This window comes from Parasteatoda tepidariorum, chromosome 11, assembly GCF_982258835.1.
Source record: "Parasteatoda tepidariorum strain Cologne lab strain chromosome 11, Ptep-v5.0, whole genome shotgun sequence".
NCBI classification, from domain to species: domain Eukaryota; kingdom Metazoa; phylum Arthropoda; class Arachnida; order Araneae; family Theridiidae; genus Parasteatoda; species Parasteatoda tepidariorum.
This window is the reverse complement of record NC_141765.1, coordinates 13,353,497-13,373,565: the sequence shown is the minus strand read 5'-3', so window position 1 is coordinate 13,373,565 and position 20,069 is coordinate 13,353,497. Positions and strand designations below refer to the sequence as shown.

The following is a 20,069-nucleotide window of genomic DNA, read 5'->3' as shown; positions in this document are numbered from 1 at the left end:
CCATCTTCTACGTCTATTTACATATGTCTATACTATCTATCTACTACACGCTAACTGTAAAAGCATGTGAAGCGTTGCCATAGGTAAAGGACAAAGGACAAGTTTTTAATTGGACAATTTATTAGTGACGTTATCCAGTCACGCTTTGATCGCACATGCGTGAAGGAATGATTCTTCAGCTAGTCCATAGCTCGCTTTATCCTTGTATCTTTTAAGAAACTAAAGAAATAAGTATCTTCCATGTAAAGAGTATTATTTACAATCTCTTATTTATATGGACAATATTGTATATATTAATGAAAACTTGCATTTTGGGTCATGAAAAGTTTTTTTCAAATAATTATGAACTTAAATCTGGCTCTTACTGTGTTTTTCCCGTCATTCATAGCTGACAAGCTGTTCCAAAAGCTAATGGCTACCATGCTATGATGGAAGACGTTTCAGCTACGCAAAACCATAGCATTCAGCTTGGTCCTCCGTCTGGAGGTAATATTAGTACTAAACAAAATCAAGATGAACATAATCAAAGACCACATTATTCAATACCAGGAATTCTTCATTTTATTCAGCATGAGTGGGCGAGGTTTGAAATGGAAAGAGCTCAGTGGGAAGTTGAAAGGGCTGAACTTCAAGTAAGTTTTATCACAACATAGGAAACATAAACAAATATGCATTAAATGTTTACTATATAATAAAGATATGCACTGTATTCATGAATCTTCAAGTTTTGGGTATCTTGAAAGTCGATCTGTTTTTATTCCTCGATGTTCAGTTTTATTTTCTCAAACATGTCAATATAAAATGTGACCGCATATTGATTCTTCGACCTAGGTAAATACATAGAGATGGTTGTAAAACTTGAGTTTTTCTTTGGACTGTCGTTAAATTACTTAGTACCGATCTTTTCCATTATGTGCTACTATTTATCTTTAAATAAACCATTTAAAGTGATTGATGTAGTAGTGTTCGCTCAAATCTATCATCAAGATAACTATTATTCTGTCAGCTACAAATGAAGTTCCAAGTAATTGAATAGCTTAATTATTAATTTTGTTTTATTTTTTTCTATCAAAACTTTTTTGTTTTGGGCATCAATTCTTGTCTTGCACGTTATTCTAATTGTAATGTGGGCTTCATTGAAAGTTTTCTTTTTCAATTGCGGATATTCAGTGTTTGTTTACAATGCTAGATTGCTTACTTTCTTCTGTTTTACTGGAAAATATATCCGATCTCGAATAAGTTTATTTATACATGTTATTACATTCTATAGAACAGAGGTTTTAAATACTGAAACGAAAAAAAAATCCTGAAGATTATTTATGCTAATTTATTATTTTTGAGACTGATTTATACATATTATTTTTTGTTGATTATGTTTCATTGCTTTGGAATGTTTTATTGAAAACTTATTTATTTGTTATTAAGTTTGCTTATACAGATTTTTATGCTCTATAGAACATATTTTAGAATTGGTAAATTTATGTTTGCATGCTAGTCTGATTCAGAAATCAAAACTGTAAAGATGAATTTATGGAATTAATTGTTAAAAAAAACTGCCAATTTTGGGGAAAATTGCTCATGCTTTTTTTTTTTTTTTAATATATAAACAACAAATTCAATAGAAGTGACAATTTCTTGGGGGCAGAGGTTTTTTGTTTAATTTTTATTACTAAAGTATTTGAAGTCGCCATGGGCTAGAGGCGTTGGAGACTACGTGTGGTTGAAGCAGCCAAGGCCTGTAAGGGGCTGTCGTGCTGAGGAAGAATAAGGAAGTATTATTTTCTCTTTAGAAGTTAATTAAAACTTCTTGTTAAACAAAATGCTGTCTGACTAAAATCATTCAAAATTGAAATTAATTGCTCAGTTACTTATGCTTTCTTACATTGATCAAAATATGTTATTCTACTGTTGATTTCTTATGTGTGCACAGCATTTTCTTAATTATACTTGGCTTTGTCCTTGGCAACCTTTGTATAATTTTTTTTATAACATTGTAGTTAGTCATATTGTATTTTTATTTGGTCGTTCCCAGAATATTTATCTATGATAAACATGAAATAGTTGTGGGGAAATTTTTAATCTAATTAGAAAGAATTGATTTAAAATTTTTTGTTGTTAAAAAAATGTGATATTATAAAATTATTCCTTGTAAATAGGGATGTAATGAAGAGTGATTCGGCGGAATATTAAATATTCGGGAGCCAAAAAGCATTTTTTTTTTAAAACAAGAATCCTTAATAAATATTTTTTATATAGAAATAAGTTTATTAAAAAATTGTATATAGTATATATAGTTATTATTTAGGATATTTTTTTCTAGTGAATAATGACAAATAATCAAAACTTAGCTGTGTTATTGGTATGGGGAAAAAACTAGATATTAAGATATAACTAGTTAAGAAATTTTAAGATAATGAAACTGACCAATATCTATTTATAAAAAAAACTTAAGTTGTGAAGTTTAAAAAGCAAAGTAATGCTAAAAATAATATATTAATGCTAAAAATATATTTTCCAGCAAAAAAGTTATCCATGAAACAGTAAAAGAGATAATGTCTACCAAAAACTATTTTAAACTTGCGACACTATCATGAAAATGCTTATAAAAATCAAAGATTATATTCAGAAGCAAAGCAGAAAAAATAAAAGTTGATCTTAATTTTTGAAAGAAAATTATGAAAAATATATTAAAAGTAATTACTCTTTCATACAATTTTAGATAATTCTTTATTAAATTTATTAAAATTTACCCCTTAAAAAGACTTTGTTGAAAAATAATTTTCCAAATAGTTCTTTGCCAAATATTCGGAAAAAGATAAAATACGGATTAGTGGCCGAATATTCGGTGCATCCTTACTTTGTAAAAATACGTAAAAAGTGAAATTACTATCAAGGGGTCCAAAGTGTGAACTGCTCTCCTTTATTGGAATGATATATCCCAAGAATGCAGCTGCTCCCTATTATTTAGAGAAGGTAGGTTTTTGTGTCTGATTTTGCAACTTAAAATATCGTTTGCTCTAACTAATTAGCATATTTGAGATCACCCCCTTGAACCATTAAGATTGAGTCCTAGTACATAGAAATCCTATCATTAGATCAAAAGTTATTCAGAGTGTTTCGTTCATTTTTTTGCACACTGTTCTTATGGGCGTTATGGTGCCTATATAATAGCAAACAGGTTTTTATGTGTGATTTCTTCTAATAGAAGGGTCGATTTAAAGATCGTAGATTGTGTCATAAAGATATTTAAAAAAAAAAAAAATTGAAACTATTTTTAAAATTGTTCTATTAATTAATACGAGTTGTTAATTTGTGTTATGCACAGAACATTTCCTTGCAAAGTTTTGAAATAAGTAATGTTTCTGTATAACAATGAAGTACCAGATTAAAGAAAAACATATTTCTTCTCACGCAAAAATGTTTATTTCTGATTTTAATTTCAATGACTAGTTCAATTGCTGTTAATTAAATAAATATTACAATAGTTATTGTATAATTTTTTATTTTTTATTCGTTTTATATATTTCATTTAATTCCAACAGGCACGGATAGCATTTTTACAAGGTGAGCGTAAAGGACAAGAAAATTTGAAAAATGATCTGATACGAAGGATTAAAATGCTAGAATATGCATTGAAACAAGAAAGGTAAATTATGCAATTATTTTAAATAACTATATGATCTTGCAATAAGTTTCTCCATGTTTTTTTTATATTTAGATAATAGTGGTTTGAACTTTTAAATGTTACTTCCATTTTTTTTTTAAAACAGCAAAATGTTTTTAGTTAGCTGAGCATTAGATATACATTGCTTGTTTATTTTAATTATTTAATATATATTTTCCAATATTTATTAGTTTGTTTTCACCTCAGTATTAGTCTATTTTTCTCAAATATAATATTAGGTAGCAAGTATTTGTGTCTGCAATTTATATTTTACTCTTAGCAACAATATTGAAATTTTAAAAAATGGAAACCTTTTCTTCATGTTATTGGCAAACATGCATATAGAAAATATGATTTTCCTTGAATTTTTGATAGAATGTGTTTAAATTACCATTATACCTCAAATTTTTTTTTTTTTTTAAATTTCTTATGATTTAATTCAAATAAGTAAATCATGTATTTGTTAGAGAAAATAGTATAGACCCCTAAAAATAAGCTAAGAAAATTAAATTTAAAAAGCTATGTTTATTATGAAATAGTTATTTTTTTTTTTTGACTCATCAACATTTGTCTTATAGCTCAAAAATGTTTCGATAATTATTAGGATAAATAACTGATTTGAAAAAAAAAATTTTTTTTTTTTATGTCATGAAATTGTTTCTTGCTAAGAGAGTTGTATAAACAGGTGCAAAAATTGTTTGATTCATTGCAATAATTTCCAGTTAATGTTTAAAGTAGAAGAAAAATTTACAGTATACTGGCCACAAATTTTACACTACGTTGCTGACTAAATTTTGATGACCTTATCTTAAAGATTGTTGTTAACCTTAGTATTTTGAGAATCAGAAAAGTACATTTATTCAGAGGAATGTTTTTTATTTTTAATTTCTCTAATTTATCGGTATATTTAAAAAGGCTCCTTTCAAATCATTACATCTTAGTGCTTGAAATTGACCAGATGTATTTAGGGTGTTCTTTTTTACTTCACCTCTGTACATATTCTTTTATTAGAGTGAAAAGATAGTTTTTGTGTTATTATAAGAGCAATTTGTTAAGCTAGCATTGAAATTGGAAATTTTAAGAGAGTCTGATTCGTAATGGAGTACATTTTAAAGAAAATTTAAATCTATGATAGCTCATGATTCTTGCAGTCAATTTTATTTTTCTCAACTCTGGATTATTTTAATCTCTATAGTGTAAGAGTTATTTGAAAGTTTAATATGAGCTTCAACAACTTTTTTTAGTAAGTTATTAAACGAATATTTACTCTTGTTTTCAGAGTGAAATTGCACAAATTAAAATATGGAACAGATCCAAATTTTACAGATATAAAAGCTCCCATATTTGATGACATTGGTAAGTCAGTTTTGTTATTTACTAAATAGTTTTTCTTTTATCACAACTGTCAATTTGTAATAAATAGATTGAATTTCATGCTGATCTTTTTATCTTATATTTAATGGTTTATTTTTTTATTAATTATTTTATTATAATTGTTACTGGTAACATACATTTCATTTTATTTTAGATGAACCTATTGATGGGGATTCTCTAATAGGGAACAATAGTAATGTTTCTTGGAGACAAGGGCGTCAACTACTTAGGCAGTATGAACTCATTATTTATTTTTTCATAAATTTTTAATAATTGTTTCTATTTGATATTTTTAATAACTGAAGTTTTGATGTATTCCTTCAATGGTTTATCACTGTACCAAATACATGATATCTGTTTTCCAAGCATTATTTTTTTTAAAAAATTGTTTTTCATAAGAAAAAATATGTGTGGTGGGGTAAAATGAGTTGAGGGTTAAAATGGTATGTTTCAATATTTTACCTTAAAATTAATTTATTAATATAGAACCCAAAGAAATCTTTGAAATTGATAATATATGTTCTAAAACTTCATTACATTTTGTTCACATATAAAAAGAAATTACCTTTCTATTACATAGAAACGGAAAAAATTTCATACACATTGAAACTGTTTAAAACATTAAGTCATGACACCAATATTCTAAGAATTTTTAGTGTGAATTCTATGTTGCATTCAACTAAAGACAACTCCCTTGTGCTATCAGCCTCAAGTAATATATGTATATGTATGTATAAGTATATATATGTATGTTTATATATGTTTATATACATACATATTGAAAAAATTACACAGTAGTAGTCAAATATCAGTTTGCACTATAGCGACCAGCAATAATGATTATAAAAAAAATACTATCTAAACTTAATTTTCCATGTTTTAACTCAGAAAATATAAAGGGGTCATCAAAGGAATTATAAAATATACTAGAAGAATTTATCCTGCTGTGATTGAAAAGCATTATGTTTTAGTTGAGAGGTTTAAGAACTCTTTATAGAATTTCGCCACTGAAATCGATACTATCTAATAACTTCAAACAGAAAAGGAGAAAAAAATGTACAAGGTCAAAGAAAATAAAATCCTGAAACTAAAAAATAAAAGCTGATGCTTAAAAATTCTTCCAATTTCATAACATATTTTATAATGTCATTATTCAAACTATTTATATGTTTTAATTATAACGCCTTAATTTTAAATATTTATGAGTAAGTGTATTATTTCTATTATTATATTTCCCGAGATTATATTTTTTTGGTGATTAACATTTAAAGATTTTGTTTCCTGGTGATAATGTATGAAAAGAATTGTTATTATAATTATATATAAGACAATATTTTAAAATTCGGCATCCCAATCAATAAACTTTCAGGACATTGCATATTGTTATCGGAAAATATGTTGCTATAAAAATGTTCTTATATGCTTTCTTTTGTTTAACTGTAAAAGTTAGAAAACGGTTATGTACCATTGAGATAATTTTCTAACTCTAAAATGTTATTTTTTAGTAATATAAGAAATACCGAGGAAATTTATGAATACTATTTTTTCTGAACAAAAAAAATTATCTTTAACCACTTCAACTTAATGATATTGATTCAAAATCAAAACAAATTAAGTGATGTCTTTTAAGCAGTGTTATTGATGTAAATTGTTCTATCAAAGAATAGAAGTTGACTGAAAAAGTAGCAAAATTTTTTTTCTTCTTCTTAAAACTGTTTTTAAAAATTTACAGACAATTTTTAATTAATTTAATCTTTCTTACAAGTTCATATAAAATAATGTAAACTATGCACTTGCTAAACTCCAAAATATGCATAAGTTTTAAATATTTATGCATATATTTTAAATATTTCTTTAAAAAATAATCTTAGCTCTAACCCAAATAATGAAGATATTCATCATCTAAAATGGCTTGTTTCTGATTTGAAAAATACTAAATGCCAAAATTTCATGATATGAATAATTTGTATCTAAGCAAAGTTTTATTTATATTTTTGACTGGCTTTTAAATCTAATCAATGTTTTCCGTCACAAAAAAAAAGAAAATAAAAGCTCTAGATCTGAACCAATTTTTTCATATATTTATATATATATAAATGGTTATTTTATGAGAAATAATCCAGTGGAAGTCTTATTTCATTTGACAAAAAACACCTTTTTACTTCTCAAAGTGTCTTTTTGTTTCTGAAAAAAGTGCCCTTTTCAAAAAATGCACCCTACCCCTTTTTAAAAATGTGAGCACTGCTGCCAACCATAGGCCATAGACCATTATTATTTACAAAACTGTAATAACTTAGTAAATTAGTATATGTTTGTGTAATCTATATATCTATATATATAAAAGAAAGTCGTGTTAGTTACTTCACTTATAACTCAAGAACGGCTGAACCGATTTAGCTGAAAATTGGCAGGGAGGTAGTTTAGAGCCAGGAGAAGGACATAGGATACTTTTTATCCCGTGCGATAAACCGTTCCAGCGATATCAGTGAAAGTCGAAATGGAATTTTCTGATTGGTTAAAAGCTAGCCATTGTTTTAAATTTTGCTATAAACGATTCAATTTTCAAATATCTTGAAGATAACAACAGTGATATTTTCTATCTTATAACTCTATTCATTTAGAAAAGTAAATTAAAGTAAATTGCATATACTTTAATTTTTAATTCGCGCTTTTCTTTATGTCAGGTGAGCACAAGCAAGTAAAATCAACGAGAATAGATTTCTTAATTGTTGGTCGTATCACAGATTCAGTACTGTGAAAACTGTTTAATAAATATAAAGACAAAAGCAAATTTCATTCAAATTGCACGTTTTCAGAAATATTTATATTTAGTACGTAATTTTAGGTTAGCAAAATTAAATATACTTTTCGAAGATTTCAGTGCTGTGACAGTTGTCATTTGAAAACTATTAGTTTGTTTGTTTATTTATGCAAAGTTTTCGAATTCATCCATTTTATTTCTTTCATTTATAAAATTGATTTTTGTTTTAAATCTTATAATTTTCATATTTCTTATTCATCTCATTTTTATTGCTCTTTTTATTATTTAAAATATGTATGTGATATTTCGATTTAGCAAATTTGCGACCACTGCCAACTTTTACATTTCTTTTTCGTTGTCAGAAAGAATATTTGCAAAAATATGCCGCCTAAGCAAATCGCTCTTAGTCGGTCGACATCTCAAGCGCGCAAAAAGAGAACTACCCGTGTTTCAGAAACATCGGAGCAACGGGAAAAAGACTTGAAACTAATCGAGAACAGAATGCTTTTGCCCGTTCCTTAGACACGTCTGAGCAACAGGAAAGAAGACTGTCAACAAATCAACTACGAACTACACAAGCCCGTTCGTCGGAAACATCAGAGCAACGGGAAGCAAGAATGAAAACCGACCGAGAACGCATTTCGCTATTCAGACGCTGCCAATACTCTGATTTGAATTTCAGTGCATTTCACTATGATCCGACAACAAACTATAGTCTTCCCCCAAGTGTCATCATCGGAGAAATATATCAATTATGTATGTTTTGTAATGCTCTCAAATTTAAAAATGAAACAGCTGAAATTTGCTGTTCTAGAAGCATACAGAAACTACAAGATTTTACGTCGCCTGCCGAGACATTATCAACCTTCGTATCAGGTCAAACAAACCAATCGAAACATTTTTTGGCGCATATACGCCGGTACAATTCGTGTTTCTAAATGACTTTATTCGGTGCTACACGTATCCTGAACGAGAATTACATCCCAACATTCAAAGTGCAAGGCCAAATTTATCATCGTGCAAGGATCACTTCTTTCAATGCCTAACGCAGATCATAAATTTCTACAAATTTATTTCATGGATAACACAAATGATCAAGTCAATCAACGTTGTCAGGTAAACAATGGCACTAAACGAAAAATTGTTACCGTATTACAAAAATTTTTCGATCAACATAATCAGTTAATTAGGCTGTTCACAATTGCCCTAGACTAAATGTCATCCGATATTTACAAAGTTGTTATTAGAGCTGAAAAAACACCTGTAGGCCACCACAAAGAAAAATACAATGCGCCAACATTGGATGAAGTGGCTATTGTTATAGTTGGCGAAGAATTTACCTCCCGCGATACAGTTCTTCATCGCAGAAATCGTGACGTTCAAAGAGTTCTCAGAAACGTATCGATCATATGATGCATTGCAATATCCTATTTTATTTTGGTGAGGAGAGGAGGGATATTATTTTAACATAAAATTAAGAAGTCCGCAAACAGGCGAGAAAACCAATAAGAAAGCAAGTGCAATAAGTTTTTATGCATATAGATTAATGATTGCCAAAACGCTGATAATCATACTTTAAAATGTCGACAATTAGTTCATCAATACATTGTCGATATGTATGCGAAAATTGAAACTGAACGCCTACTGTATATTAAATTAAATCAAACCAAATTACGTTCAGAAGAATGCAGAAAAACTTGGACTCCCTGCAAATGTAGTATTCATACATGTCTGAGTATTCATACATGTGCCTTGGACTCCAAGGCACATGTATGAATACTCACAGGATGCAATGACATATGTTCTCGCATATGGGCTCCTAGATTTATTTATTACATTTACGTGCAATTCTGCTTGGGTTGAAATTAGAGATATTTTGTTACCAGGACAATCATCATCGGATCGTCATGATATTACAGCACGTGTGTTCAAACAAAAATGATAATCTTTACTTGATTTCATTGTGAAGCGTCATGTTTTTAGAGAGACACGGTGTTGGGTGTACTCTATTGAATGGCAAAAACGAGGATTGCCTCAGGCACACATTCTAATTTGGCTTATTGAAAAAAAACCACCTTCTAAAACTGATCAGATATCAGCAGAAATTCTTGATGTCACCATAGATCCAGTCTTATTTCAGATCATTGTCCAAAATATGTTTCATGCTCCGTGTGCATCACCATACATGTCTGTTTGAAAATGCACTAATGATATCCTAGAGAATTAACTGCTTTTTTTCACCATTAAATAAAATTTGCATTTCAAATCATAATCGCAAATGTCATTTACACACTTAAATACAAAATTCAAATTCAAATTGAAAGCGTTGCAACGCACGCAGGGTACAGCTAGTTAATTATAAATAAGATTATTAAAGGGTGTGCATACATTGCTAATGCTTCTTTAATTCTAGATACCTGCAAGAAATAGGATATACAGATACTATCATTGATGTACGATCTGCTAGAGTAAGAACACTTCTTGGCCTTGCTCCTTCAAATTCAGAGACTGAAGAGACCCAAAATATAACTCTAAATGGTGAACAAATGAAACCTGTTTGTGCTTCACAGATAAGGATGTATGAATGTAGATGTAGTTTTCATATTTAATCTTAAGTATAATTTAATTTTTTGCTTATGTTAATATCTTTTATTTTAGACCCAATAACTGCAAAAGAAATCCAAATACTATATCAAGGAGTGTATTAAGAGATGCTGAGCAATCAGTACTTGATACATTTGATTTCCTTTCTGCAGAAAATGTAGACATGGATGACGATGAAGAAAATTTAAGGTAACATTTTAAATCAAACCTCTAATTAAACTTTTTTTTTCTAAAATAACTTAAAACATTTTCTACTTTAGTGATGAAATGGATGATGCATCTACTGTTGATGAAGAAGACAGTGAAATCTTAGAAGTAAAATCTAAAATTAAACTAAAACAAAAGGTAATTAATTTTCATGATTCCCCTTTTTATTGCTAAAAATATTTCATTTTTGGGAGCTATACAAGTTGTGAAAAGCACTAAAACATTGTTTGTATAAAAGATTTCGACACTGAAGGGCATTCTGGATCAAAACAAATTAGGCCATCTGTAAAGCAATCAAATCAAAATTTAAATAATCTGCTCTGAAATATAGCAGGAATTTTCTGTTAAAAAGTATTTTTTTCCCTGGGAGCAACAGTGACTGAGAAAAACTGATTAGAAAACAAAGAGTAAATTATAGATATTTAAGTAACTATACTTTTTTGATTTCACCCACAATAAAAGTACATTTTATGGGTAAAAAAATACATTTGAATGACCAAGGGGTTTTCTTGCATCCAATAGAAAGATATTACTCAAAATATATTTTTTTAAATTTAGCTGAATATTTTTAAGTTTAATGAAACAGTGATTAGATCTTTAAATAAGTTCAAGAAGAAATACCTTATTTATTTTCAATGTGTCAAACTATTGGAATAAATTAACTAGCAAATTATTTTATTATTAACAGTTAAATTTTACAACTTAAACAAAAGACATCATATTTGCTAGAGTTTCTGTAAATGTAGTATTTTTCTAAGCAAATATTTTAAAGTTGTAAAATAATGTGCCTTCTCAAATTTTTTAAATTTATAAATTCTTTACCACTTATAATGCTATTGCTTTAAGAAAATGTTCTAATTTTTAAAGTTTTGTGTAACTTCTTAAAATTTGGTGCATAGCTGCATTTGCACTTAGCTAAGAGGGAATTTTTCGGCATGGAGTATTTATGTTAATTTGATTAAGTGCTTTTAAATTGCATAATACGATAACAATTAAAATCATTGTCATGGCTAATTGTGTGCTGGTTTAAATTGATTTGTTGAATGACTAAATATATTTAGATCATTTCATTTGTTGATCATTGAAAAAAGCTTATTCTGCTTATGTGGAGATATGTTTCATACATTCTTCTTCTTGGCACTACAGCCCACAACCTGCCATTCTAGTGAGTTTTTTCCATCAGAGTCTTATCAGATGCATGTTTCTAATTTATCATCTTTTTTGTTTTCATATTTTTCTCACTGTTATCGAGTCATCTAGATAGAGGTCTTCCCTGATTTTGCCTTTTGGCTTGTTTGGTGTGGTTAGGTAACAGCTTGGTGGGGGTTATTATCCCAAGATCTAAATAAGCATCCAAGATATTTTATTCAATTTGATTTGATGACTTTTACTAAGTCTGGTGGCTTAAATTGATTGTAAATTTCATGTTAGAAATGAACATGATCAGTTATAAAAGTGATTGTGGATTGAAACTAAAGATATGGGATTTTTTTTCCATAAGTGACTTTTTTCAGGGTTTGGAAAGTCAACTTATACACCGGGATATACAGTATTCTGTTGACTGATTTGACCAATCATCAAATGAGGCTCATATGCTAAATTTTTTTGGATACCTGAACTTTCTTGTCACTCAAAAAGTTTCAGTAACAAGATTTTACTTTAGTAATGTTTATTTATTTATTAATTCTTTTTTTATTTTATGTAATAGGGTTCTAATGATACTGGAACTAGAGGAGATGATATTTTGGGTGAAACTTCTACTGAAGAAGCTCTGGCCGAATTCAATTTCCTTGGTGCTGGTGAGAATCCAGACAGATCATCTGGTGATAATACAGAGTGGGGTAAGAATGCTTTTTCATTTGTATTTGGTTATAATGTTTTGAGTTACCAGAAAAAGTTAAAATCCGTAGAAAAAATGTCTTTGTATTATGTCCAACAGGGGTGATGGTATTCTGGGTGTACCCTAAATTCTAGGTTTTTCGTATCATTTTTCCAGGTCTAGAAACTAAAAGAATCGTCTGAAAATTAAATTTTGAAACTTTCATTAACATTGCATGTAATTCTTCCGTCAATTGACAGAAAAATTCGCCATTTTCATTAATTTAATTTGTTGAATTTTTGCCAATTTTAATGTTTGAAACTGCCCTGATTTTGTGATTCATAGTTAGACAATTTTAATATCAAACATTGATTTTCGTATTTACCCATTATAAAAGCTATGCATTGCGGATTGTATTCACGTGATTTAAAAATCTGGCATCCTGATACATATTCCCTCAATTTAAAAATCCAGTAATCTTAATGACGCAATTCATATTCCTGTGCTTTTAAAATCCTAAACTGTGATTCTTAAATTATTTACTTGAAAGTGTGTATTCCTCATTGGCAGAAAATTATATTTAACATGTATAGTGGTTTACTTCATATCAAGTTTTTTCTTCCCAATATAAAAATTCAAGTTTGTAAGAATAAATTTCAAATAGTCAAAAATATCTTTTGTTCTTGCGAAGTGATAACTGATTTAACTTCAATTGCTTTATTTAAAATGCTTTAATTGAAATATTTTTTTTTGTTTTCAAGTAAATAATTCAATGATAATACGGTTCGTATGCCTTAAAATTAGCTTAGAATAGTCAGGGAAAGCTATATTGGACAAAAAAGTCAAGGAAAATTTTAATTTTACTTCAAAACGTGGAATTTTCAGATAATTTTTTTCCCTGTCAAATTTTGCAAAAAAATGTAGGGTTCAGCAGTTTTGTTTATAGTTGCACAAAATAATGTTAAAAATAATAAAATTAATGGCTGGGTAGATGTTTACTTGGTAGATTATCGAGATTTTTCTTTTATACTTTGACATTTCTGCTGATGAAATCTGGAGAGAAGATTTTAAAAAACTTCAAATTTCTGTCCTGAGTTAAAAAATTTTTTTTTTTTAAAAAAAGTGGTAAGATGCAATGAATTTATTGACATACCACCTCTCAGATTTTAAAATTTATATGGGATTTTTGGTTGCATATCCTGTCTGCAAGAATTTAACTGAAGATTTCCCAAATTCTGCCAAAGTAAGGGGTAAACTTAAAATTGTCTTTTTTTAACAAAAGAAAATTTTGTTTTTTTTTCTGTGCTGATGATGCCACTCCATTACCGTCACGTCTATGGAAAGCCGATGGTGTTAGTAAACTGTTTTATTTGTTGAAGAGAACTCAGATCGTTCATTAATCCAGATTTTTATCTAGGTTTAAACTGTCATAGACAGAGCCTCATTATTTCGTAATTTTCCTCTCCCTTTTTGAATAAATAAAGATAAGATTGTTTGAAAATTTTTGTTTTGCGACATTATAACCAAGGGATCGTCCACTAATTGAACAAATATTTAAGGTTTCATATATATCTATACTAGATTATACTACATACACTAGAGTGTTATTTTCTAAAATTTCAGTAATCTTCATTTATTTTATGAAAAAAAAAAAACATTAGTAAGTCAATCAACATTTTTAATAAAATGTGAATTTAAGATCTTCACTAATTTAATATTTTAAGCATATACGGAAACAAATCTTATTAATTAAATTTATCTTTTAAAAAAATTCAAATAATCTATTTATCATTTTAGTTAAAAACTATTGATATTAATAATAATAGAATCGCAGAATTGTTAAAATGGTTTACTGATTAGAGAGACAATATACTAATTTGCTTTTGTCAAAAATTTTTAGTGACTCAAGTTGTTTTTTCCCAAAATTATTGAAGCTCTTTTTTTTTAATTATTTGATTAATGAAATATTGAACCCAGTTACAAATTTTAATTAAAATGTTGAATTTTTAGATTAGAGGGAGATTATTTTAATTCAAGTTTTTATTTTATGTGCTTAAAATTTTTTTCCAAGTTTTGTAATTTTTACATATTTAAGTCTGTATGATGATTGTATTGAATTAACAATTTAATGAATGAAAATTTCAGCCAGGATCATTTAATAATTTATGTATAATAATGTGATTTTATGTATGTGTTCTTTTCTGCTTGAACTTCTAAACATCTTCATTATAAGTAAGTGCTAAGGTAATATCGTAAACAGAAATTTTTGATGTGAAAAAAGAATTTAAAATAAAAAATTATTTTTTTCTGTTCTTTTCCTGCATTTTTTTCCTCATTTATTTAAGTTGACCTGAAAAACCTGGAAAAGTTTAGGAAAAAAAGGTGTCCTTTTTTTAGTATAATCTCAGTAATATTTAAATTGAACTAAATTTTGTGAATATGATATAAAAGTTTTAAAATACATTTAAAATGAACATTTCTTCAATTTTTTTGTTATGTTTCTTGGTATATAATAAGTTGTATTTAATATTTCATTACAAATTTTAAAAAGAACTTTCAGAAATGATATATTAATGTGACAATCAAAATTTGTTATAATGAGTGGATGGAAAAACTTGAATAAACTGACCATCTGTCTTTTAGGATGCAGAAAATGCCTACATCTCATCTAAATAACAAATTATTTTTTATGTTATGAAGAAATTTGAAATTTTATAAAACAGAGACAATTATTTCCCTTAACTATGAAATTTTAGCCTCCCAATTGTGAGGGTATCCAGACCCATCTCTTAAGCCTAGAAAGTATAAGTTTTCAATAATCTAGAATATTCCGAGAATTGCTGTATAATAATAAAAATGCTAATAACTGCTTATTAAAATACTAAAAATACTTTTAAAAAAATTGTTTAATCATCTAGTATCATTTCTTTAAAACTTAGTCCATCATACTTAATCTATAGATTTCATCTTACTATTTTGATGCTTTTTATGTTTGCTTCTTCAAAAACGTTATTAGGCTTTTGGTAAATCTTAGTAGCTTGGCTGTCTTAGTTAACATGTAGCTTATTTCAGCGTATCAAAAACCATACACATTTTTAGCTTTTTTTTTTTTGCTAGCTCCTTTACCTTTAGTGACATGATTAATAAAACTAAGAAATTGGTAATAAGTTCTCATTTATATTACATTTCAAAAAATTCCCTAAGTGAACATGTTAGTTTTGCAAAATAAGTAGGTTCTAAAACCTTTTGAGCTTCTTTTAAATAGAAATGGAATCTTTCGCAATAATGTATTCTTTTGTCTTCAATAAATAAAAACAAGTAATCCAAAAGCTTTGCTTTGCATGATATTTTTCTTAATCCCTGTTGTTTGCATCGTCTCTAGGTTTTATTTCTGTTATGTTTTGAAGATTTTTTTTTCCATTTTATTTATTTATTTTTAAGTAAAAGGGTGAATTCACAGCTACAATAATTCTGTTCATTCAAATTTTCAAAGTCAAAAGCCTTTTTGCCATGCAAACTGCATTTCTCTGCCTGCACTTGTAAGTGAAACAATCAATGATGACAGACTTTAGAAAAACCAAATCTATTTATTAAAATTTACTAGTTGGAAAAAGAAGCATCACTAGCTTGCAATCTTACAAAATTAGAAAAACTTGAATAGTATGACAGGTAGAAAGAGCATAACAAATATTAACAGACTAACTCTGGTTTTGGGTTGTCAGTATTTATACATTTAAATGACAAAGGTACTCATTTTTGTGATACTCATTCGTGTGCACATGGTAATGCATTGGCAACAATACTTGGTGAAAACTTCTGTTTCTTCCACTTCATATTAAACGCTATCATGCTTCTTGTGACATTTAGGCAGATTTCATTTAGCTGAAATAAAGAAACTCCCAAGTATGTATATATATGTGTATAAAAGGAGTTTAGAAGTACATAAAATAAAATAAAAACTTAATAAATCCTTTCGCTTTTAATTTCTGACAATTTTTTGCGAGTTTCATTTTTATTTATTAAAAAAATAGTAAATATTTTTTTTTTTGTTGAGGAAAATAAATGTCTTCTTTCTTATATACTACGATTTCCTGAACTTAAAAAGTTTTAAAATCATAAACTAATACATAAATGATTTACTGGTAGTCAACTAAGGTAATGTAAAAAGTGTGTATATTGAATACAAGTAAACAAAGTTTTATATTAAGCGAATTTACACCATATAGAACTAAATAAAGTTTGATTTTTAAAAATTTAATTTAGATATTTTTTTTAATGAGATTTATTTATGATTCCGATTCGGTGAATTATGAACAGTTAAATTCATTATAAATTTAAAAAAAGAAAGAGCTATAGTAAGTGTTTCAATTGATTTAAAAACAAAAAACTTACTCACTATTTTTGCCTTTGTGATTGTTGAATTCTAGATAATCAGATTTTTACTGTATCAGTTTTTAAGGTAGTAAAGCAGTTTCATTAAGGTTTCATTTTTTTTTATTTTGGTGTGGTATATTGAAAAATATGGTAATATTGAATGGAGAGAAAACAATTAAGCTGAAAAAATAGCAGGCTTGATTTTGGAGTGTTTTATTTATTTATTTATTTATTTATTATTTTTTTATTGAGGTATGAACTAGAGGCAAAGCTAAATAGTTTGTACCTCATATTGCCCCCTCAATATAGCTGTGCTTTTTTTTGTTAATTATAATTTTTTGTTTTGTTTATTTTTCTCTGATTATTTTAATTTTTTGCATGCTATATTGCATTAAGTGTGTCTGCTTCCATTTATAATTTTGTCTCCTCCTTGCATGCATTATCAGGACCGAAACGGTCAACTTTGCAGACAATGCTTGTTCGCTTATCCAATGGAGAGGGAGATCATATGATCCCAGATGATATGTTAGGAATAAAGACAGAGGGTGATCCAAATGTTAGCAGCACTAAAGCTCTGATATCTGGTTTAGGATTTTTGAACATCCCCCAAGTTGATTCTGATGAAAATGGTATGTTCTAAGGTGGCGGTACTATGCTATGCATCTAAATGTTTTGTTTTATTTATTTAATATTTAAGGAAACAAAGTAATTTTGTCACCCTAAATGACAGGGATCATTGAGGTGACATCAATAAAATTTAACATAAAACCAGTGGCCATTATTGGTGTCCTCTCAAAAAAATGTTTTAAGTGAAATGCTGGTAAAATTTGACTAATCTCTCTTTTTTTAAAAAAAATTTCTTCTATTTTAGCAAAAGATTTCTTAAGTAAACATTTAAATGTCTCATGCCCATTATTAAAAAGTTATGATAAGAAAGTCGTAAAGGTAGCAATACTGCAGGTCTTTGAAAAAAGTTTTTAAATTTTAATGAGAGGGGAAGAAAAAAGTCATGGAAAGGAGAAATTTTCTGAAAATATTGTAAAGGTTTTAGAAAATCACATTTCTAGCAGATTTAAAAGAAGAAAATAATTTTTTTTTGTCATGCCTAAAACTAAAACAGGGTGAATTTATCGGTGGTGATAAAAGCTTATTGCAAAAGTGATGCTCTTCACATTTTCTGTTTCAGGTATGGCAATATTTTTCTTAATTCATTTGAAAAACATGGTTTTTGAAAAAAAAAATTCTTCATTTTAGTTTTGAGTCCGGTAGTGTTTTATCATGTAAAAAAGTAGTCTAACTTACGATTGGCGATAAGTTGGAAGCTATTGAAATTTGTTTAGCTATTCATCAAAGAGCTTCATTTAAAATTTAAGCTCACTAGGTTGTAAAAAAGTGGAAGAAATTTTGACTAGCGATAAATTCTGATGGTAGCAGTTGCAAAAGAATTAAAAATGATATTTTTATACAGCACTGATTTCCAGTTGAAATTTAACTTTCCATTCATTCTGAAAATGATTACAATTTCATTTGTAACATAGATAAATGATTAAAGTTTCAATTGTTTTCTCCTAACACTCACAAAACAAGGTAAAAGAATGCACACAACAAAGAACAAAGCAAGGTAAAAGAAAAGACAAGTTACTCATGGTTTTTCGAGAAGTTTACAGCATTTCAGTGAAAAGTTTGTTTTATTTTGGTTAGGTTATCTCCAATTTTTTTATGCCTACAAACCTCTATAATTTTTTCCACTTTTTTATATTCAGGAATTTGTTTAAAATTTTCTGGAAACTCTTAGTGATTGAAAAAGCAATCTTAATAACTTTTTTTTTATTGTGTTATAATTTTAACTAATTTGTAAATTTTTATTTTTATTCACCATTATTATTTGACTTTTTTTTTTCAAAGATTGCTTTATTGCACACAACTGTAGCTTTTGAAGTTCAACTTTTTTATAAAACACTTTAAGTTAAGACATTATTGTTGCTTTTAAAATTTAATCTTGCTGTTATTCAAAAATCTTAAAGTTCTATTAATTATTAATAGAACTCAGCCGAAATGGAAAAAAAGTGGAGTAATTAACTTATAAAAATCTAAATAATCTCTCTCTCACACACTCTCTCTCATTCTCTAGCAATTTGATGTAAGCTTTGATCTCAATGTTTTTTAAAATGAAAGCTAGTTAATAGGAATTAAATGTTTCAAATTAGTCCTTTAATTCCCAGCAAATTACTTGCTGTGGTATACAAATCACGCTGATAATTTCAGCATTCTTTTTAAAGAAGGAAAAAACTATATTCTGCAATGTGAGTATTACTTTTTTTAATTAAAAAAAAATAAAGTCTTTTATAAATAATAAATAGAAAAATTAATTGTAGTGTGAAATGAATTATTACCAAAACAAATAAAATAAATATAATTTCTAATTCTAATTGCATAAGAATTATTTTCAAAAGAAATTAAATAAAAATTATTTCTGAAATAATTACATAAGTATAATCCTAGATTATTCAGTTGCTCGACTCTATTAGTATGGAAAATCAAATTAATAATTAATTTAAAGAAAAGCAAAATAAATATTATCAAAAATAATTGCATTGGAATAAATTATTGCGTTCAAAATCAGGGATTGGCAACTTTACATTGACAAGTGCAGGGATGTGATTCTTCCGCAGATTCGCGAATTTCCGCTTTTTTTAAAAGATTTTTTCATTTTCTCTGCTAATTTCCGCGGAATTGCACAAGTTGAATTATTTTATGAGGAATTTAATTTTCTGCGGAAGAATTTAATTCTCCTCATTCCTTCCTTTTGAAGTTTCTCTGAAAATCAGTTCCTTGGGATAAAACTGGTTGACCTATATACAGGGATGAGATTTTTCGCTTTTGTCTCTCCAATTTTCAGCCTTATCAAAAACTCAGATTCTCTAAAAGTTTCGTTTTTTTTTTCTTCATAAATATCCCGCTATTTTTGTTGTTGAAAATTCAGTCGTTGAAATAAAATACTTATATTTATTTACGTTTTTCAAAGATAAACAGAAAATTCAAACTACGTCCTAGCTGCTAACCTTTCCGCATTTCTACTTATTTGAGCTATTTTCTCTGCTTTTACGCACAGAAAGCAAGATTTTCCATATTTTTATCTGTCCGCCGGATAGCTCGTATTTTCGTAATTCAGACGTCGCTGCATCCTGTTTTCTGGCGTGAAAGCAAATGATAAAAGGAAAAAAAAAACTGTAGATTTGCGGTGAAAATATTTATTTGCTCATTCA

The 20,069-nt window shown here is 27.8% G+C and overlaps 1 protein-coding gene across 2 annotated transcripts in view; it reads left to right on the top strand.

Annotated features, from left to right (window-relative positions):
* Window positions 1-107: 107 nt before the first annotated feature.
* The window catches only part of Cka (Connector of kinase to AP-1), a 44,240-nt gene continuing 24,278 nt past the window's right edge, over window positions 108-20,069 (top strand). The window contains exons 1-9 of one of the 2 annotated variants that reach the window (XM_016063572.5): window positions 108-632; window positions 3,543-3,646; window positions 4,944-5,020; window positions 5,193-5,271; window positions 10,213-10,377; window positions 10,458-10,592; window positions 10,664-10,748; window positions 12,319-12,451; window positions 17,250-17,432. In XM_016063572.5, the coding sequence (XP_015919058.1) occupies window positions 426-632; window positions 3,543-3,646; window positions 4,944-5,020; window positions 5,193-5,271; window positions 10,213-10,377; window positions 10,458-10,592; window positions 10,664-10,748; window positions 12,319-12,451; window positions 17,250-17,432 (1,168 nt within the window). In that variant the 5' untranslated portion in view covers window positions 108-425. The remainder of the gene's footprint in view (window positions 633-3,542; window positions 3,647-4,943; window positions 5,021-5,192; window positions 5,272-10,212; window positions 10,378-10,457; window positions 10,593-10,663; window positions 10,749-12,318; window positions 12,452-17,249; window positions 17,433-20,069) is intronic. The other variant, XM_016063573.5, reaches the window with a different exon arrangement.